The 22,570-nt window shown below is 48.2% G+C and overlaps 1 protein-coding gene across 1 annotated transcript in view; it reads left to right on the forward strand.

The window, feature by feature from the left end:
- Positions 1-22,570, forward strand: part of INPP5D (inositol polyphosphate-5-phosphatase D) — a 125,016-nt gene that overhangs the window by 42,160 nt on the left and 60,286 nt on the right. The window contains exons 3-5 of the mRNA XM_077155447.1: positions 5,259-5,409; positions 7,665-7,836; positions 13,718-13,858. Coding sequence (XP_077011562.1) covers positions 5,259-5,409; positions 7,665-7,836; positions 13,718-13,858 — 464 coding nt within the window. The remainder of the gene's footprint in view (positions 1-5,258; positions 5,410-7,664; positions 7,837-13,717; positions 13,859-22,570) is intronic.

Raw genomic sequence — 22,570 nt, forward strand, 5'->3', positions numbered from 1 at the left:
AATATAGGGAACCAGGAGGTCCAGTAAAACAGGGTCACTTTCCCGCAAGGACTTACAATCAGGTGGAGGGAGCTGGCAGAGAAGCTGCAACACGCGGCAGGAGGAGCTGCCGATTCTGGGCCAGGCCTGGCGGGAGCTGCGGGCAGAAGCTTCGTGGAAATGATCTTGCTGGAATCACCTGGAAGTTTCCACAGACCTAGAAATTGTTGTGGGAGGCGGGAGGAGAGCTGGGTATTTCGGCTCACAGTGGGAACTCACCCCTGCCACGCTTTTGCCCGCATGCTTTCGGCCATGACTTGTGGTAAGTTAGGGCCACTCTGTCCATCCGACGGCCGGAACAGGTGTCTGATCTGAGCCTGGCGGGCCAGGACTTAACACTCTGATTTACGGGATGAAAATCTTGCTTTCTCAAAACCGAGTTGTCTGTTTTGGCTAAAGGTATCTGCTAAAGAGAGGAGGGACTCATTCCCGGTGGATGAGGAAGCTGGTGTGAAATGGGAATCCTGCCAGTCGGGGACCGCCAGGGACAGAGAGGGGCTCACGCCAGGAACTCTCGGTTCGCTGGGTCTTCGGGGTCGCCTCCCCCATTTCACAGCGACTTGGCTTGTCGTTTCGGGAAGGCAGTCGCTGCAGAATGAGGAATGGCGTCAGGTGGGCCTCGACCGCTGAGGGGCCGGGGCAGCCCCGTTCCCAGGTGGGCCGCGCAGCCTCGGCGCCCCCTGAGCTGACCCCTGGTGTCTCGGGCTGAATGCGCTGCCCCAGCATCCCTGGGCGTCCTTCCACCGGAGACTGAAGGGCCGGGTGCTCCCTTGTTCCCAGGCCCGCCCGCTGCCCTTGCCACTCTCGGCCGGGTACCTCCCGCTGGCGTCCACCGGGCTTTGTCCAAAGGGGAGCACGGCCAGGCCGCAGGAGGGTGGGGGAGTGAGGGTGGAGGGCCCGCCGGCCCGGGACCCCCTGGCTAGCCCCGGGGAGCCCCTTTACAGTATCCCTCCACCCTGTCCACTAACGTTCTTCTCAAATGACCCAGTGGAAGGTGACACCCATTGCCTGCCAGCACCCTGATGGCACACGCGACAACCTGCTTCGCAAGATTGTGCATTCTTACCGCGCCGAGAGGCACTACCTCTGGCAGGTGTGCTCGGGCTGGGGTTGCTGCCCTCAGCCCCCCACCCGGCCATCTCTCTGCAGCCCAGGCCCAGGCCCGCGTAAGCCTCTCCCTGACCGTCTCTGCTCCTGGTTCCAGACGCCTGGAAGTCACCCTGATCTCTGCTTAACAAATCCGTCCACATCCAGTCACTAAATGCTGGGCACTTCCTGCTGCCAAGGCCTTGGGACGAGAGCCGGCGACAACAACAGGAACAAAACAGCCCCAGCTCCCAACTCGGGGGCCCGCGGTTGGGTGGATGGATGTTGGCTGGACCTGCCGTGGGAGGAAGCCCCAGGCCCATCCCCCCAGCCCCCACTCCGTGCGTCACCCACCTGGAGGTCAGGGGACGCTCAGCTTTGCTTTGGTGGCTTTGTTAGGTCACGCCAGGTGTGGCCACCCTTCAGGGCACACTGCCTTCCCCACTCAGCCCCCCAGCCAAGGTGCGCTGGCTCCTCTCTGCACCGGAAATATTGAGCCCCCCAGCACCTCGTCTCAGCCTCAGTCGGCTCCGTGTTCCAGCCTGGGCCAGCTGAGTCCTGAAGTATTGACTTGTTTCTTGGTCCTCTTTCCACGCCTTGGCTCTCTGGCTCTGTTCCTCTTCTAGAATGTACTCTGGACATAAGTTGTCAAAGGAGCCTCTGTTAAACCCGTCAAATCTTAGTGCCAAGAGCAAACATTGACGAGGACAACTCCTTGCAACAGTTCCTCCAAGGAACCCCTCATTCTTAACCCAGCCAGCGCCCCTGCTGTCCCCATTCCCTGGTGTCCGTGTGCTGCCTGCTGAGACAGGCTGCTTCTTGTTGACTCACCTGAGCAAGGTGAATCTGCACTTCAGGTGGGCTGTGCCATAGCCACCTGCTTCCTCAGGACGGCAGATGCTTCCCCTGGGGCTTCCCCTCCTGCGAGCTGTGTGGGAGGTGGAGAAGGTCGCCTCCCGGAGCAGCGACTTTCCATGGCCATTGTCCCTCCAGACAGGTTTGGACCCAATCCTCATTCTCTCCCTTCCCAGGAATTGGCGGGGCCACCAGCTGGCTTTGGTTGGCCAATACCTGGGCCCCTGGCTTCTGGGAACTGTTTAAGCACACGCCGCGTCCCAGCAAATGCATGTCTCTGCTGCATTCAGCACCTGATGCAGGTTCACAGTCCCTCCCCTCCCCCACGCCTCCCCCCCCCCCTTCCCTTCCACCTCTCTGCACCCGAAAGGGTCCCTTTTAGATGGTCCTGTCCTGGATGCATGCTTAGTGTGTCCCATATTTCATTCATTCTAAAATGCCTTTTTTTCCCCATGTTTGAGCATCTCTAAAATGGAATGTTTCTACAGTTGATGGGGTTTCATAGTTCATGGTTTGTTTTTTTATGGTCCATGAAATTAAAGGGTGCCTTACAACCCATGCCTCTGAAATTCCCGTTTCTCACGTGCTCTCTCAAACCTGCTTTCCCCAGACATCCCCCAGCTGAGAGCCCTTTTCCAGGTTCACCGGCAAGTTTTTTAACCCTGATGTTCTTTGATATTTTCATATGCTTTTTCCCATATGCCTGATGGCTTGTCACCCATTAGCTGCACCTTCTTTGACGAGATGACAGTCATTGTGGCGTGTTTAATCTGAATCAAGTTCTTAGATCTTGCATAGAGTCTAATTATTTTTGTTAATTCTGCTCACTTTAGATTCTGAATCGCCCCGGTTCTTTTTAGAAGGCCTGACTGCCACTGCTCAGACATTTCTGGTTCAACAATGCTTGAGACTGCTTAACTTGGGGCTTTGTGAAAGCAAAGGAATTTATTCAGAATTTTAAAACCCTTTGTTAAACTCAGTATAACTTGGTTATATAGCTCTGGCATTTATGTAGGTGTGCAGTGCAGCTGTCCTCCTTAGAGCTTGGAGTTGACCACCCAGATCAAGGGTCCAGGGGCAGGTCTGAGTCCGCCTTGGTCGAGGATGTCTGGGTCTGTCCTACCCTGGGTCACCCTGCCTTGTCCACCCTCCTGATCTCACTTAGCTGTGGCTCTGATGATCTTCAGGCCAGGTGCCACCCCAGCTCCCAAGGCAATTCTAACCAGGCTGATGGCAATAGGTAACTTGGAGGTGGGTGGGTCAAGACTCAGGCCAGATCCCACCTGCTCACCAACCTGGAGTTTTCCCCACCCCCTGTTTACCTGTTGGCCCCCTTGCCCTCATGCAGTTGCACCCCTTCCCTTCAAAAGAAGGCAGCTGGCACCCCTGGGGGAGCAGATAGACCCCTGATCTCGATCTCTAAAGATGATATCTTTTCAACAAATATCTTTACGTACATGAAAGTCAATGACTTTCCCTGGGATGAATCACAGGTGCACAGCGGTTAGAACATGGGCGCTATGCTTCTTGAGACCAAGGGGTCCCACCCCAAGGGGGTGCCTCTTTGATACCCCTCGCCCTACCAGCTGCAGACCGTTTCGCGCAGCCTGGGCTCACTGCCCACCCCTGATCCTGGCTACATCTTCATCCTCCGACTGCAGCCCAGCTTGGAATCCTCCCAGCTGCCTCCTGCTGCCCACCCTGCCCTAAGAGCCAGAGGGAAGGAGAAGCCTAAGATGCTCCGGGGGTTCTGGCTGGGCCACCGGTGAGATGGCAGCATCCTTGAGACAGAGAATACCAAGGAGAGGCAGGAGGGGCGACCGGACAGAGAGCTGGACATTTGCACGTGTTGGGTTAGGAGCTGGAGGGTGCAGCTCTGATGAGAACCCAAGCCTGGGGCTCCCTGGTTTCTTCTCCTGTTGGAGTGGGAATGGGACTGGGGCGGTGCCACGGTGGCGGGGGGGGGGGGGGGGGGGGGGGGGGGGGGACCCAGTGAGGAGAGGGGGCGTTCTCTGTGGGTGGGCGGGGCCTCTGTGAGTGGGCGGGGTCTCTGGAAGTGGGCAGGGCCCCAGCGAGGCACTTGAAGGGCCCTGAAAATGTATCCCCTGGCTCCTTCTGTCATCGGGAACAGAAATACAAACCAGGGAAGACTTTTGTAATATCTAAACCATTTTCTGAGTTTTGAAAGGGCAGACTCAGCAAATGGAAAAAGTAAAACTAAAAACAATTGCTGGAATAGATTCTTCCTGTGTTCAAATATAAATGTGGTTCCTCTAAGTTAAACATGACCCAGCAATTGCACTCCTACGTACATACATACCCCAAAGAATTAAAAGCAGGGTCTCAAACAGACAACAAGGTTCGTGGTGCCATTAGTTGTAATAACCGCAAAGTGCAAACAACCCAAACCACAGATGAATTGCTGGATTAACAGAATGTGGATATCCAAACAATGGAATATTATTATATAGCCTTATATAGGAATTAAGTTCCAATAAATGTTACCACATGGATGGACCCTGAAGATACTGTGTTGAGTAAAATAAGGCAGGCACAAACGGACAAATGCATAACTCCACTTACATGAAATGTCTAGAATAGGTAAATTCAAAGTAGATTAGAGGTTACCAGGGACTGGAGGAGGGGAAATGGGGAGTTATTGCTTCATGGAGTTTCTGTTTTGGGTGATGAAAAAATTTTGTTAATAGTTGTTGGTGATGGTGGCACAAAACTGTGGAAGTAATTAATGCCACTGAATTGTACACTTAAACATGACTAAAATGGCAGCTTTCATGATGTAGATATGTTACCACAATTTAAAAAAAGGAGAGGGGCAGGTTATATAAATGATCTTTTTGGGTAGGGTAAATAAAAATAACTCCCCCCAAACATAAACACACAACATCTAGAAAAACATTCTTAACTACTGAAAATAGAGTGGTGGAATTGCAGGTGATTTCTCTGAAAAGAAAATCTGTTTTTTTCTGAATTTGCCATATTGAAAATGCATTAACGAAACACTTTCATAAAATGAAAGTTTACAAAACACCTGGAAAAAAAATCTTTAAAGCTGCTTTACTTGTGCCTTTTGAAGACTGGCTCTCGGGAAACTGCTGTTCCCACAAGTGAGCGGGCAGGCGGGCAGGCTCCAGGCGCCAGGGCCCAAGACCGCTTCCAGAAGCCCGGTCATTGTTGGAGCAGCAGTCTCCGCGGCCTTCGTGGTTGGGGGCCGCTCCAGCCGGGTGACCCGTGCTTCTGTTTGGGAATCCTATCCTCAGGCTTCTGAAGGCGTCCCCATGAGATTCTTCACCAAGCTGGACCAGCTCATTGAGTTCTACAAGAAGGAGAACATGGGCCTGGTGACCCACCTGCAGTACCCGGTGCCGCTGGAGGAGGAAGACACCGGCGACGAGCCCGAGGAGGAGACAGGTAGGAAGGGAAGGCAGGAGCCTGAGGACGTGCCTCAGAGATCCTGCCCTGCAACCACCGTGGCAGAGAAGTCCCGGGGTGTTTCTCTCATGACAAGTGCATGCAGCTTAGGCGTGTCTGATTCTCAGAGGAGAGTGTAGTGTGGCTGCTGCGGGCAAGTTAGAAACACAAACTCTGGAGTCAGACAGACCTGGGTTGCAATTCCCGCTCCCTAGCTTATTAGCTGTGTGACCTCGGGTGAGTTACCTAACCTCTCTGAACCACAGTCTTCTTTTTAAGGAGACGGTAAGAATAGTATGTGCCTCTCAGGTTGTCAAAAGGATCAAATTGATCAATGAATGTAAATCCCAGAGCCTGGTACCTAGTAAGTGCCCAGTAAATGCAGCTACCCTCATCATCATCATCGGCTGAATTTTACTGTGAGCAGAATGAAGGAGGCAATCCTTAAATGGAACTGGAAGGATGGCCAAGTATTGCTTTATGTTGTCATTAAAAGGAAACAAACAGCACAGCCCCTTAAAAAAGTCTATTGAAACCAAGTACAGTTCCTAAAAAGTATGGTAGAATCAATCGGAAGGAAAGAGGTGTGCAGAGAGCGAGCTGGCCTGGTTGGTGGCCGTCTTTCCCTCTTGAAGACTCATTTCCTAGAAGAAAGCCCTAGAAACCTAAGTTTGGCTCACCTTAGTTGGCCAGGGCTCTTCCCAAATCCCAGCCCTGGGTGCTTCCTGGGTCCCGCAGGGTCTTGCCCCCAAGTCCCTGGCCTGGCTCCCGGCTACCTGGGTGAGATGCTGCCTGCCTCGGGCTGGGCACCCCTGAATCCCGTGGGCACCCCTTCCTCCTTCCACTGTCCTGGAGACCCCTCTTAGCTTGCACAGCCCATGGCTTCCTCATCAGAGGGCAGAGCCTGAGGACTGACCTCGCAGGCTCCGTGAAGGAGAGCCAGGCAAAGAGCATCCCCAAAACGGCCACGCTCCAGGAAGGTGCATGCTGCAAGCTGGCTGCACCCCTGCCACCTGCTTCTCTCCTCTGAGCGAGCGGCCCGGCTGGGCGACAGCCCCGGCTGGCACGTCCCCATGTGAGCATCCGAGGTGGCCAGAGGGCTGAAAAGCAGCTCTGCAGTTTGCCCCCTGCGCCCCCCTCCAGCGCTCCTCCCCACCCAGCTCCTCCTGGTCCTCTGGGGTTGCTGTCTGGCGAAAGACCCCCTGGCACTTTCTGCACGGGCTGGGAAGAGAAGCCCGGCTTGATGACTGCTGTCTTCCCTGCCCAAAACAAGCCCCAGCTGTCTGCTCCATCGAGAGAATGCGACACTCAGCCTCTGCTTAGAGGGTCTTGAGTCTTCTCTAGATGCCACCAGTCCTTCTGGGAGTCAGAGGGGATTCAGACCCCAGGAGAGAGGACATGATGGGTTCCGCCTCCAGCACACATTCCCGGGCAGGCAGGAGTGGGGGCGTCCCCGCTGGGCATCAGGTGGGGGAAGGCTGGTCATCCTAGACCCGAGGAGTTCTGGTTGCTGGGTGGCCTTCACCCCTTGGTGGTGCAGGAAGGGATCCCCCGGAGGGGTGGGCTGAAGTTGGGCCATGTGTTTCATATTTCAGGTCTCCAAGGAAGGGGAGCCCTGCTTTCTTTTCTCTATCTCTGAGGGCCTTGGGGAAGAGAGAAGAAAGGGCCAAGTCTGGAGAGAAAGCACAGAGAGGGGGAGGTCAGATGGGAGCAAGGGGAACCAAGGCCCCACCCTGGTATTTGGGCCTCTGCCAGGTCCAGGGCTTGGTGTGCGTGGGGTACCTGCCTCAGCCCCCCCAAAGTTGCCCACTTGCCCTTGATCCCAGCCCTCACCCTCAGAGGGGCCCTGTTCTGGTAGCCCCGTCCTGAGATGGGGTCCACCTAGGCCGCCTGCTCAGATACCTACCTGAGGCTTCTGGCTCTCCTGTCCGAGGCCAGCAGGCCTGAGGTTCCTTCCCCAGATGCCCAGGGGGGCCATCTGACCCCAGCAGCGAGACCAATGTCTAACAGGTGTTTGCCATAATGAGACCACAAACAGACAGCACGCAAGGCTCTGGGGTCCAGAGATGGCTAAGGCGGGTCCCTGCCCTCAGGAGGCTCCCAGACCACTCAGGGATGCAAGCGAGGAAGGCAGGGTAGGGGTGGGGGCGGGGAGACGCCCTCCCGGCCTGGCTCCCCACCCACACCCAATAGCTGGATGATGCTGAATAAGCCGGTGCTTAGCCGAAATGACACTCGGGTGCTCTCTTGGGTAGAATGTGTCCTGTCTCCGCCTGAGCTGCCGCCGAGAAACATCCCTCTGCCTTCCGGAGCCTCCGAGGCCAAGGAGCCCGCACCCTGCAGTGAGAACGCCCGGGGGGCTGAGGTGGCCAGGCCCGCCCTCTCGGAGACCCTGCTCCAGAGGCTACAGAGCATGGACAGCAGCGGGTGAGTCCCCAGTGGCCGGAGGACTCCCGGGTGCGGGGGGGGGGGTGCCCAGGAGAGCCGGCGGGGTGGGGGGGTGTGGGGGCAGCCCTCCTGCATGGGTGGGGCGGGGCCTTCCTCCCGCCTGTGCCCCGCCCACTGCCCCCCATCCCCCCCCCCACCCTTGGCAAGGCTGAGAGCTTTTTCGTGCTTTGGGGCCACAGGACAATCTTATCTCCTCTGCAAACTGACCATGTCCTTTGTCCATTTTCCTATCAGGGGCAGAATGTTTTTTGTCAGGTTTTGTGCTTGCTCTCCATCCATCACCTTTAGATAGATAGATAGATTGATAGATAGATAGATAGATAGATAGATAGATAGATAGATAAAAGCGGATATCTAGCTCGAGGCTTCCTTTCTAAGCTTTGCGGTGATTTTACATGTGTAAGTTTTAAATCCCTTTGTGACTGCAAAAGAGCTTTTACACTCAGGAAGCCCGTTCTTCCGCCGCCAAGGCCAGCCACGCCCCGTGCCCAGGGCCGCACCAGGGCTGCGGGCACTTCTTATGTGATGGAGCCGGCACCGCGGTCTCACCACGTCGGGGTTGTCATCCCGTTTACGGACGAGGCCTGGGCCGAACGAAGGCTAGCCCGCAGGCTCCAGGCCCAGGAAGCGCAGTGGGACTGGTCCCCGGGAGGGCCCGGAGGGGGCAGGGGGGCACCCAAGGGAGCCCAGTCTGGCCCCAGGTGAAAACCGGCCTCGGGTGGCGCTGCACTGCTTGCTGAGCTGTTGACTGGACGGTCCTCGGGTCCAGGTGTGAAGTCCTGAATCGTCGCCGGGGTGGGGGTGGGGAGGGCACGCGTGGGAATCTCGGCATCCTGGGTGCAAGGAGCTGGTCACTCCGGCGGTCAGGGAGCCCCACGGACCCCCACATTCCCCCACCCAGACCCCAGCATTCCCATGCACCCGGCCAGGGCTTCTCTGCCCGCTGCGGGCCCACCTCACTCTCCTGCCGCGACCAGCCCCCATGGGCGATGCAGAAAACAGAGGTGCACTTAAATTGGGAACTCCGGGGAGGGTTTGATCACCCCAAGGCCCAACTCACATGGTCGCCTTGGGCTGCATGGCGGTGGGTGGCCTTGCTCAGGGTTCAGAGGTTCCATCTCCACCAGGCCCGGGGGCGCAAGCCACAAGCTGGAGTTCCCTGCTGCAGACAGCCGGGCCCGCCCCAGGGCTCTAGGGGCCTGGGTTGTGCTTCTCCTCCTGGGTTGTGGCCCAGGAGGCGCCACGTGGCGTCTTTTCCTCCCCCCAAAAGCCCTCCAGTGCCATCGGGTCTACTGAGCCCAGTGGCCCAGCGGCTGCCTGAACCTGCTGCACAGTCCCTCCCCATGTGTTCCGCCCAGACCAGCCGCCTTCCTGTCACTCGGTAAAGGGGCCCCAGCGACATTTCCACATCTGGGATGGAGACGCAGCATGGCTCTTTGCAGTGGAAGGTGCGAGATGCAATCATTTTAAACTTCGTTTTATTCCCTTTGGTCCCATGGTCTCCAGACCTGGTCTCATTTGCGGCCTGCCTGCTCTGCTGCTATCCCTTGGCGTGGCCACAGCTTCCTCCAGCACCCCCACTCCCGGCTGGGTGACGTGGCTTGACCCTTTCACAGGTGTGCAGGCTAGAGAGGGAGGTAGAGTAGATCCTGAGGGAGTTGTCACCAAATACGTGTGGAATGACGTAGTAACTTAGTACACAGTAACCCCCCGGGTTAGTAACTTTTAAACTTCCTTTTCTAGTTTCTTTGTGAAAAAGGCTCACCCCAGCTCTCCACCCCCTAAGGAAAAGTCTTAACGTCAGGACTAAAGTGACGTCTTTAGCTTGAAAGATGGGTTTCAGCATCTCAGGTCTACTCTCTTATCCTTTGATTTGGCAAGATACAAAAGCAAATTCCTGGAGGCATGACTGAACCAGCCTGGTTGCTAAGGGACCAGGTGATTTTGTGTTCCACCTTGACATATCCGTCAGGTCTTCTCCACCTGCCAGGTTCTATTCTCCGTACGTTCCTTGAATAGTTGTCCCATGATAGATATAATATATAACATGATAGAATTGTGCTAACCAGTTAAATATCCCGTGTTTTGAATCCATCGATCCTCTATGACTAGTCCAATAGAGGTGTCTGAATTAACAAAGGCTTATTAAAACGTCCCCCCGTTTGGTTTCCTTGGGTTGCCTTCCTGACCCTAGTTTCCATGCTAAACACATTGAGTTCTTTGGGGAACAACCCAGGATGCTCCCGAGGGTCACCGCCTGCCCATTTCCTCTCAACCTATCCACGTCTGATGAGTCACAGTCTTCCTTTGACCCTGTCTCCTAACCAACCCTTCAACTCTTCAAGTTCAGGTGCGCCACCCAGGGTCTTGATGGCGCAGAACAAGGTTTGAAGCCATAGGGTGGGGGGCAGGCAGGGGGTTAGCAGAGGGGCATGGTGTCCACACAAGACCCTTTTGCTTCTGGGCTAACACCTGGCCGGGGAACCTTCCTAAAAAGTTCTGCCTGGGGATGGTAAATGGAGCATGGCAGAGGGGGCCAGGAAAGAGGCCACGTGGTGCCTGCCCTAGATTCTCTTATGGGTCACGAGAAACTAAGGTCTGCCCTGGGCATTTGAGTTAATCTGTTTTGCTTGTAAAATTGTATTTCCTGTGGAGGATGCCTTTAGATTCTTCCTAATTGTGAGAAAATCTTCACGGTCTTTTATGCACGTTAATTAGATCTAAGCAGTTAGGCCACAGTTAACCAGAAAATCAGTCTTCTATGACAAACATCATTTATATCTTTAAGTGGATAATTTCCTACGACAAGGACTTTAACAAATAGTTTCCTATTGCAAGGACTCATGGTCGCAACGTGGTAAGCCAGAAGTCATTAGAAGTATGAAAATATGTTTTTTAATATTATAGGACAGATTTTTGTCCTGTTTTAGTAAACAGCCACAGGCAAAAACTGGATTTTTATGATGTTAAGACTGGGAATAAGAACAGATTAAATTTAAATGTTATGATAATCGGTATGGAAATAATTGGCAATGTCTCTTCTCAGTCTAAACAAATCTCAAGGGCAAATCCAGGGCTTTCCAATTTTAAAAGCGACATTTCTGCATCTTTCCAAGTTTCCCATGGAGGGACAAGCACTTGGGGCCTCCTAGTTTTGTTTTTCTATTTTTTTAAACTTTTTTTATTGTGTTATGTAACATATATACAAAGTAAGGAAAGAAAAAAGCAATAGTTTTCAAAGTAGTTGCAAGACAGATCCAAGAGTTTGTCACGGGCTACAATGCCATCATCTCAGATTTTTCCATCTAGCTGCTCCAGAATATAGGAAGCTATAAGGAATATATTTTTTATCATCACAATCAACTTTTTTTCCCCCTTTTTTTGTGGAAAATAACATGTATACAGGGCCACAGTGGCTCATCAGGCAGAGTTCTTGCCTGCCGTGCCAGAGACCTTGGTTCGTTTCCTGGTGCCTGCCCATGCAAAAAAATAAATAAATAACATATATATATAAAAAAAGGCAATAAATTTCAAAGCACAGCACAACAATTAGTTGTAGAACAGACTTCAGAGCTTGGTATGGGTTACAATGCCACAATTTTAGGTTTTTATTTCTAGCTGCTCTAAGATACTGGAGACTAAAAGAAATATCAGTTTAATGATTCAGCAATTGTGTTCATTTGTTAAGCCCTACCTTCTCTGTATAATTCCACCATCACCTTTGATCTTTCTATCCCACTCTTTAGGGCTATTTGGGCTATGGCCATTCTAACTTTTTCATGTTGGAAGGGGCTGTCGATAATATGGGGTAGGGAGATGGAACTAGCTGATGTTCTGGAGAGGCTGGGCCCTCTCGGTTTCAGGACTTATCTAAACCAAGGACCCATCTGGGGTTTGTAGATTTCTGGAAAGTTACCCTAGTGCATGGAATCTTTGTAGACTCTTATATATCGCCATAGGTGTTCTTTAGGATTGGCTGGAGTGGTTTTGGTTGGGGATTGGCAAGTTATGACAGGTAGCAATGTCTAACTGCAGCTTGTGTAAGAGTGACCTCCAGAGTAGCCTCTCGACTCTATTTGAACTTTCCCAGCCACTGATACCTTTTTAGTTTGAGGCCTCTAGTTTTGATAAGGGTATTTAAAGCTTGTAGTCATTTTTCACACAGGTAATGACCAGTCTTGAGCGTCAGGCTCCTCATTTGAAAAATGGGAACAGTGACCGTATCTTCCTCGTGGACTCCCTTTGAGGCTCACATGAGAAAGTGCACATAAGGTTCTTCGCATAGCGTCTGGCTGGTAATTATGCTCAGTAAAGATGGGAACAGAGGCTGGAAAGTGATCCAGGAAGGCCGGCCATGGTGGCTCAGTGGCAGAGTTCTCGCCTGCTGTGCCAGAGACCCGGGTTTGATTCCTGGTGGCTGCCCATATGAAAAAAAAAAAAAAAAGAAAGTGATGCAGGACAAAAGGTGCTGGGCCACAGAGGTAGGGTTGGACCAAGGGTCCAAGGTGGGGAGTAGTAGGGGGGCCTCGCTGGCCGTGATGTACAGACATGTGGACTCCATTCACTTCGCCCAGAAATCGTGGGGCTTGGCCCGTGTCAGGGCTGGCAAAGATGGAGCACCTGGGCTGCTGCCACTGGCTCCCAAATTCACAGGACTCATCAGTACGAGCACAGACCCCCTCCTGGGCCTGGGATCGGGACCTAGCATGCGAGCTAAAGCCATTTGCCATCTCTGTTCGGCACTCAGATTCTGTTGGTATGAGTGGATGAAGTAGGAAACAATTCATTTATATCATTTTCTTAAGCTGGTGTGTCCCTTTTTTTTTTTAATGTTTTTATTGAGATAACTTCACACACATACTGTCCATGCATAGTATACAGTCAGTGGCTCACAATATCATCACATGGTTGTGTATTCATCACCATGATCATTTTTAGAACATTTGCATCACTCCAGAAAAGGAAATAAAAAGCAAAAGAAAAAACTCATACATCCCATACCCCTTAAACCTCCCTCTCATTGACCACTAGTATGTCAATCTACCCATTTTTTTTACCCCTTATCCACACCCCTCCATTATTTATTGTCCTTATTTTTTCACTCATCTGTCCATACCCTGGATAAAGGGAGCATCAGCCGCAAGGTTTTCATAATGACACGATCACATTGTAAAATCTATGTAGTTATACAATCATCCTTAAGAATCAAGGCTGCTGGAACACAGAGCAGCAGTTTCAGAAACTTCTCTCCAGCCATTCCAATGCACCATAAACTAAAAAGGGATATCTATGTAATGCATAAAAATGACCTCCAGGATAATCTTGACTCTGTTTGAACTCTTTCAGCCACAGAGCCTTTTTTTTTTTCATTTATCTCTTCCTCTTTTTGGCCAAGAAGTCTTTCTCATTCCCATGATGTTGGGTCGCAGCTCATCCTGGAGTTCTGTCTCACAATGCCAGGGAGATTGACACCTCTGGGAGTCATGTCCCACGTAGGAGGCAGGGCAGTGAGTTCACTTGCTGAGTTGGCTTAGAGAGAGAGAGGCTGGTGTGTCTCTTTTTAAAGGATAAACATTCCCCAGCCCCCCACCCCCACCCCACCCCACCAGTCTCACTTTCTTTTAGGAGCATCCGAAGGAGCCAGGGAGGCAGGATTGGCTTCATTTGGTCAGTCAAGGGCACTCACCCTTGCTGAGTTCCTTAATTCCTTTCTGACACGTGGACCCCTATATGTGTGCCATCTTCCCTCCAAAAGGTGGAACCTCCCTGTCTCATTGAAGATTCTGAAATGAGGGATTTGTTGTGGTGGTGGCAGTGGCTACTGGTGTTTTTGTTCTAATTTTTTGTTTAATTTTTTTAGGCTGCCAGAAGAGCATCTTAAAGCCATCCAAGATTATTTAAGCACTCAGCTCTCCCTGGACTCGGAATTTGTGAGAACCGGCTCTAGCTGTCTCCCACACCTGAAGAAACTGACCATGCTCCTTTGCAAGGAGCTCTATGGGTAATGGAGGGCAGGGGGGCAGGAGCAGGTGGAGGGGAAAAGGGGGACATGTCTGTCTTGCAGAGCATCAGCTTCTTGCTGTGACCTGGAGCTCCACCTCACCGTCCAAATGCCTCTGCTCTCAGATCAATGGAGCAGTTGGCTGAGCTCAGAAATCCTTGTGGCTATTTGGGGGATTTGGTATTTCAATGGTAGTTTTTAACAAAACTAAGGTCAAACTAAAATTAATTTTAGATCAGTTGCTCTGAGGAAGGAGGAAACTGGCAACATGTTTACACCTGCTCCAGATGCGGCATGTAAGACTTGTGCTGCCTTCTTGCTGTTGCCACCAGCCTGCTGGGTGTTTGAGGGATCCACAAGCTCACAAGGGCACTGTTTTAGTTTGCAAACTGCTGGAATGCAATGTACTAGACATGGGATGGTTTTTAGAAAGGGGAATTTATTAAGTTGCAAGTTTACAGTTCTAAGGCTGTGAAAATGTCCAAACTAAGGCATCCAGTAAAAGATATCTTGATTTGAGAAAGGCCAGTGGGTCCAGAACACCTCTGTCAGCTGGGAAGGCACATGGCCGTGTCTGCCAGCTTTCTCTCCCTCCTTCTTGTTTCATGAAGCTCCCCTGGGGGCATTTTCCTTCTGCATTTCCAAAGGTCTCTGGCTGTGTGGACTCTGTCAGCTCTTTCCAAAATGGTTCCCTCTTAAAGGACTCCAGTAAGCAACCCCACCTTGAATGGGTAGAGATACATCTCCATGGAAACCATCTAATCAAAAGTGACCACCCGCAACTGGGTGGGTCATATCTCCACGGAAATAATAAATAAGATCCCATGCAGCAATATTGAATGAGGATTAAAGAGCATGGCTTTTTTGGGGGTACATAATAGCTTCAAACCATTATAGGCACCAAGAAGATATCAACTAAAGTCAGTCTATCTTCATTTGGGATGGGATGGCCCAAGACTACCAGCCATAGCAATTTTTTAAAGGAGGCCAATTCACCACAATTTCAATTTTCCAATATTGACATCATCAAATGACTAACTGGCAAAAATTCTCATTTCTTTTAGATTCTATTGATTTGGACTTTTAAAGTTTAATTAACATTAAAATGAACTTCCTGTAATTACATTTTGATTGTTAGGTATACAAAATTAAGGCTAACAAACCATCTAAAGAATTAGCAAAAAGAATACTTAAAATGCTTAAAGCTTGAAAAAACAAAATAACATTCAAAAGCAGGTGAAAGAAATTCCATGACATATGAAAGGTTAACATTTTGGTTGAAAAAAATAGCATTGCATTGGGGTGATGTTTTTTTTCACTCTGTGCTGTTTTTTTTCCTCATTACTCATATAACAGTTTCAAGATTCTCTTGTCAACTTCTCTGGTGCCATATCAATTTTGGTTTAGTTAATATGCAGCAAAGAATCCTTCAGCATCAGTAATCAAATTGAACTTTCCTTTTAAAGGCTTATAAAACCACAATCAGTACATTTGGTAAATTTAGCAAATTGCTTCTCTAACAAATTGATCATCCATAAAACCAGCCAGTCAGATTTAATTTCAGTGAATTGACATTCAGCTAATGCAGTTTCAGCCAATTGGATAGGAAGACATCGTTTTTGGAGATTTCCATGAAGGGTGTTTTTTTTTCCCATTTGTTATTGTCATCAATCACTTATTACTAGGGGGGAAACATACAGACATGACACTTTTGTTTTAAGAAACAGAATTCCAAGATCATTGGTAACAGTCTTTTATTCCTGCTGCAGTTGACAACGTGTTGCCTGGCAGCTTTTCCCAAAATGGCTTTGCTACCTGACCTTTCCAGGGATCTAGTCATCTACCCACACAGAGACAGGAGCTTTCCTAGCTCATCTACTTCCCTGCTGCCTTATGCCCAGCTAAGAAAGTTCCTGCAGCTTCTAGCTGTTCCACATCTTTCTTTACTGATCAGTTAGCTTCTGCTTAGAATTAGAGACCCTAAAGTTCTAAATACACTTGTTTATCTTCCTCTTCCTAGGTAAAGTGCTAGCCAGGTTTGGGTGCTTTGTTAACTGGGGCTTAGCATTTTAGAAAATCTTGGATAGGAACCAAATTATGTTTCCCATCCTCTCTGCCACCCCCGAGGATGCTGTTCAGTGAAACAATTTGTACACCCACTGGCTTTCAAACTGCTCTGGTCGGAGTAGGACTTCAATTCATTCATTCAACAAGTATTGATTGAAGCACTTTTCTGGGTACCAGGGCTACAGAGATGAATACAATGCCCAAAGTCCCTGCTCTTTTAGACCTCGTTGGAGCCAGTGTCTTAGTGAGAAGCAAGCAGTAGATGGAGCACGTAAATAAACAAGATACTTTTGGGAAGGACTGTGAGAAAATGAAACAGGACAATGTGAAGGAGAGGACAGGTGGGTGGGTGGGTGGTGCCAATTTTCTTTGGGGTCAGGTAGGCCTCTCCAAGGAAGGGGTGGAGCTGGGACCTCAGTGACAAGAGGGAGCTGGCCATCCGGTGATTTGGTAGAGCAGTGTCAGCACAAAGGTCTCCAGGCAAAAACTGAGGCCCGGCTTGCTCAAGGAACAGAAAGTCTATGTGGCTGGTGCATACTGAGCAAAGGAAAGTTTAAGGAGTGGAGGTCAGAGACCGGCAATGTAACGTGGCCAGATTTAACAAATAAAACCATATGACTTGGCGGGCCGCGGTGGCTCAGCGGGCAAGAGTGCTTGCCTGCCGTGCCGGAGGACCCCGGTTCGATTCCCGGCCCCAGCCCATGTAAAAAACAAACAAACAAACAAAATATAATAAAACAAGAAAATGTTTAAAAATGTTTCCCTTTCTTCCTCCCTTCCTTCCTTCCATCCTTCCTTCCTTCTCTGTCTTTCCTTCCTTTCCTCCCTCTAAAAAAAAAAAAAAAAAAAAAAAAAAAAAACCATATGACTCCCAGTTGGGTTTGCATTGGAGATAAGCAACACATTTAAAAAAAAATAAGTATGTCCCATGTAATACTTTGGATATACTTATATGAGTAAATTAGGCATTGCTTACTTAGCATTCAGATTTAATGGGTGCGCTGTGTTTTATCTGGCAACCTGAGGTTGGAGTCATATAAGGTCTTATGAGGCCCTAATGAGTTTTAACAGGGTGATGGGGATCTCAGGAGACAGACCCAAGCAGGAGCCCAGGCAGGAGCTGCTGTGGTATCCAAGTGAGCCACGTGGTGGCCCGTTAGAAGGGAAGCTAGCACGGCCGGGGCCTGTGCCTGCTTGGCTCCCTGCTGAGCCCCAGGGCCCAGACAGGGCCCGCACGCAGTATGTGTGCAACAGATACTGATAAAATGACCCAGTAGCTTGGACTAGGGTAAGGGCTGCATATCAGGCAGAACTGATATGACTGGGGTATGTATAGAAGGTAGAGCCTTCCGGCTTGCTGTGTGATTGGACGTGGGGTGAGGAGAAGACAAACCGAGGGTGACCACTAGATTTTCCATGTAGCAACTTCGTGGGTGGTGACGCCAATTGCTGAGATGGAGAAAGTAAAGGAGGAGAGAGTGGCAGTAGGAGGGGCTAGCGGGGGGAGAATTCTCTTGGCGACCTTTGGCATGAGGTGCTATAGGGATCTGAGCAGAGTCACCGGCTGTGCAGTTGGTTTTAAGAGGCAGGGAGCCCTGGAGCTGGGGATATCATTTGGGAATTGTTAACATATTCACTACACTTAAAGCTGGACAATAGGGTGCAGTCGGCCTAGGTAAGAATGCAGGTGGAGGAGAAGAGGGGCCAGGCTGGACTCCGAGGGGTAGAAAAGGAGGCTGAGAATGATGCCAAAAGAACTGAGAGGTGAGAAAGACTGCAGAGAGCCTCCTCTGCAAAAATGTCACTCCATTATCAAAACATTGTTCTGAAATAAAGAATTTTCAGCAGCGCCAAAGGTCAGTAAATTAAGCTCAAGGAAGTTTAGGAACCCCAGACTAGGCTATCTAGAGTCAGGGGACACTTTTCCAGGGAAAGAGAATAAAAGTACAAGAGTTTGGAAATATCTGACAACTCCTGAAATGCAGAAATGGGAAGGATGGCAAGAGGAATTTAAAAATAAAACACTGAGGAGTAGGAAAGGGTATTTTATCTATTAAGTGAGAGTAGAGTACAGATTTGAACTAACAAACAAACGAAAATACTTCCCCATAATTACAACTGCCTCATTGGCGGCTGTAAAAATAAAGCTGTAGTTTTCAAATCAAATTTGAAAATCAAATCACAAGCCAGAGCAGACTCTTAGAGAAGTATATATAGAACGCAGGGAGGCCTAAATAAGCACATGCATAAGCAGAATGTGTGACAAAAAATTTGATAGTATTTGGAGAGAATGTGCAGAGATTCAACTCAGAGCTCGTGAAATGGGCTCTCAAAGAAGCTGGAAAAATCATGGTGCATATTTGACAAATACATGTATAAAAGAAGAATAATGCTCTAGGTTTATAAAGGAACTAAAACTAAATATTGAGGAACCTTATAAAGATCTAATTAATATAACAATAAAATAGCAACACCTAAACCTCTTACAATGTTTTCAAACCACAAGGAAAGACAAATTCAGCAAGTAGAAATTCCCATGGCATTAAAAATGACAATATTTAATATTATCCACGCTCCTTGACAATGCAATTAAAATTCGGTAACAATATCTCCAAGAAAAAGACCACTGACCTGTGATTAACCCAATCTAGAAGTCATTCAAGAACACAGGGACTCTTTAGAGATTTGAGAAATTCTAAAATATGTCCCTATCACATGCTACTTCAAAAAGGATCTAAGAAAATTTTCCAGAAATTTTAGAGTGTTGGTGATCTTAAAAATCAGAACCTGAAAATCCCAGGGCCAGATGGCTTCACAGAGGAATTTTACCAAACATTCCAAGAAGAACAAACACTATTCCTGCCCAAACTTCCAAAAATTGAAGAAAAGGAACACTACCTAAACTAATTCTACAAAGCGAACCTCATTCTAATACTGAAACCTGGTAAGAAAGGAAAAACTACAGACCAATCTCTCTAATGAATATAGATGCAAAAATTCTCAACAAAATACTTGCAAATTGAAGCCAATGGCACATTAAAAGAATTATACACTCTGACCACGTGGGGTTTATTCTAGGCAGCAGGGGTGGCTCAATACAAGAAAATCAACCAATGTAATACAACAAATTAACAAATTGAAAAGAAAAAATCACGTGATCATCTCGATTGACACAGAAAAGGCATTCAACACAATTCAGCATCCTTTCTTGATAAAAACACTCTAAAAGATAGGAATCAAAGGAAACTTCCTGAATATGATAAAAGGTATATATGAAAAACCCACAGGCAGCATTGTAATCAACAGTGAAAGACTGAAAGCCTTCCCCTAAGATCAGGAACAAGACCAGGATGCCCACCTAAATAGGTTGAAAGATATTACATATTCATGGATAGGAAAAACTAAATGTTGTTAAGTTGTCAATTCTACCCCAAAATTCAATGCAATACCCATCAAAATTCCAACAACCTACTTTCAGACTTGGAAAAATCATTTACCAAATTTATTTGGAAGGGAAAGTGCCTTGAACAGACAAAAGCATCCTAAAAAAGTCAAAATGGGATGACTTACACTTCCTGACATTAAAGCTTATTACAAGGCCATAATGGTCAAAACATCATGATATTGGCACAAAGATAGACATATCAACCAATGAAATTGAATCGAGAATTCAGAAAAAGATTCTCAGATATATGGTCAATTGGTTTTTAACAAGGCCCCAAAATCCACTGAACTGGGACAGTTCTTTTCAATAGTCTTTTTCAATAAATGGGGCTGGGAGAACTGGACAGCCATACCTAAAGGAATGAAAGAGGACCCCTACCTCACACCCTATACAATGAGATCTCACATCACACCTATAAGAATGGCCTCCATTAAACAGACAGGAAACTACGAATGTTGACGTATATGTGGAGAAATAGGACCACTTATTCACTGCTGGTGGGAATGTAAAATGATACATCACTGTGGAAGACAGTGTGGCAGTTTTCCAGAAAACTAAAGATTGAAGGATTCCACTACTCAGTATATACCTAGACAATATGAAAGCAGTGACATGAACAGACATTTGCACACTGATGTCCACAGTGGCATTATTCACAATTGCCAAAAGGTGGAAACAATTTAAGTCCATCAACAGAAGAGTGAATAAAAAAAAATGCATGTTCATATGATAAAATATTATGCAGCAGTAAGATGAATGAGGCCCAGAAACATAAGACAAGATGTATGAATCTTGAGGACATAATGCTGAGTGAAATAAGCCAGACACAAAAGGACAGATATTATATGATTTCACTAATATGAACTAACTAAAACGTGTAAACTCAAAGTCATAAAATGTAGAATATAGCGTAATTAGAGATAGACAGGAGCTAGAGAAGGGGGAGCAGTTACCTAATATGTACAGGATTCTTAAGAAGGTTAAACACAAATGTTTGGGAACGGATAGAGGTGATGGTAGTTCATTATTAGGATTATAAGTAATAGTGACATATTGTAGGTAAATTTGATTGAAAATGATTGTTTAAAGTCATGCATGTAAATACATTCTTGCATGAACTACTATAAATGTAAAAAGGTAATAGAAGGATATACAGGGAGAAGACATAGCTATTGCAAACTATGGACTATAGTTAACAGTAATATTTTAATATTCTCTCATCAACAGTAACAAATGTGCTACACCAATATGAAGAATCAACAGTAGGGAGGGGATAAGGGATATGGGAGAGTTTGGTTTTCATTTTTTACTCTTATTTCTGTTCTGGAATAATGAAAATGTTCTAAAATTGACCATGGGGATGCATGCACAACTATGTGATGATACTGGGGACCAGTGATTGTCAAAAAATAAGAACACAGCAGTTTACTAAGCAGTTCGATATTAATGTAACCAAAGCAGAACACAATATGATGGAAATAGAAATAAAATAACAAAACTAGCCATGGCCACCCAATGCCTGGATATTTTTAAATAGTCTCCCAAATAAGAGCTGAGTTAAGGAAGGAACCGACACAATAATATCCTACATGGGGCAGATGGGGAGGCACAGAGTGGAATCATCAAACGACTGAATATCGGGACTGTATGTGATGCAGCCAAAGCATTATTTGGAGGAAAAGCCATAGCGTTAGATGCTGTATTATGAAAAGGAGAGTCGAATAATGGTTCAAACACATCATAGAAAAGGAATCCAGACTGTAAGTGTGGGCAACAAGTGTCATGTTCTAATCACCTTGCTATTACCCTTGTCTACAAAGTGCCTGCAGTGTTTGTTCAGCATTCCCCAACAAAGCCTGAATGTTTACACACCAAACACTGCTCTGGGGCTGGAGATTTAGGAGTGCACAGAGCCTTCAGGAAAACTCCATTGAGTAAAGGACCAACAACCAGAAAGGAGAAGAACAGAAGAAAAACAGTAAAAGACAAAAGCAGATATAAAATAGGAAAAAAGTAACAAATCCAATTAAGGAATCTTTAAAAATTAGAAATGTCAAAGAAGACTTAATCTGCATTAAAAAATGTACAAATCAATAAAGAACACGGTACGAGTACATGGCTACAAATCTTCAAATTAGAATAAAGTGGAGCAAACATTTTGCATATAATATGAAACAGAAAAATTACCCTGAGAATCTTCCTTTGAACTTTCAAGGAACAAACAAGTGACCTCAGGCTATATAAATTGTTCCTGAGTGAGAGAAATGTATCTAATTCCATCTCCAAGAAAAGTATGGTTCAAATTCAAAAACCTAGCCAAGAGAACAGAAATAAAACTGTATCTGGTTTCATTTACTAATATGTGCAAAAAATTTCTATTCATTCTAACAATATTATTTGGTGTTATGAAAAACGTAGGGTTTATCTTAGAACTCATTCCAAAGGCGAGTCAATATAAAGGAAACACTGTGATTTAGCAGCTGAATAAAAAATAAAGGGCGGGCAGACAACTTCGTGAAGAGTCACCGCGGTTTCCTGCTTCAGCAGCGCCTGCAGGGAACCGGCACTGGCCCCTGTGACCGGCCACCCCAAGCAGCCCTCGGCCACCTCTGCTCAACCGCCCGCCATGAGATCACCTCCCCACCGCAGGTGTGCCCGGACTAACACCTGGCTCAGAGGCCCCATCACCACCAGGTCAACGGGGAGCTCCACCCTCTCACGCCCACCTGTCCACGTCTTACCATTGCCGCGATGATGGGGCTTTGAGGAACTTTGCCAAATACTTTCTTCACCAATCTCAGGAGGAGAGAGAACATGCTGAGAACCTCAGGAGGCTGCAGAACCCCCGAGGTGGCCTGTTCTTCCTCCAGGACATGAAGAAACCAGCCCGAGAGGACCGGGAGAGCGGGCGGGACGCGAGGAAGAGTGCTGACGCCTGGGGAGAAGGGAGAAGAAGTCACGACTGGAACTGCACAAACTGGCCCTGACAAAGAGGCCCCCACTCGTGTGGCTTCCCCGAGTCGCTTATGTGGAGGAGCAGGTGAAGTCCATCGAAGAATCGGGCAGTTACGTAGCCGACCCACACAGCTGGGGGCACATCTGGCCTGGCAGATGGTCTCCCTGACAAGCCCACGCGGGGAAGCAGCGAGGCGCAGAGCTGAGCCTCGGGCTGCCTTCCCGGGGCCACGGGGGGGCTTCTG

Source organism: Tamandua tetradactyla, chromosome 3, assembly GCF_023851605.1.
Source record: "Tamandua tetradactyla isolate mTamTet1 chromosome 3, mTamTet1.pri, whole genome shotgun sequence".
Lineage (NCBI taxonomy): Eukaryota > Metazoa > Chordata > Mammalia > Pilosa > Myrmecophagidae > Tamandua > Tamandua tetradactyla.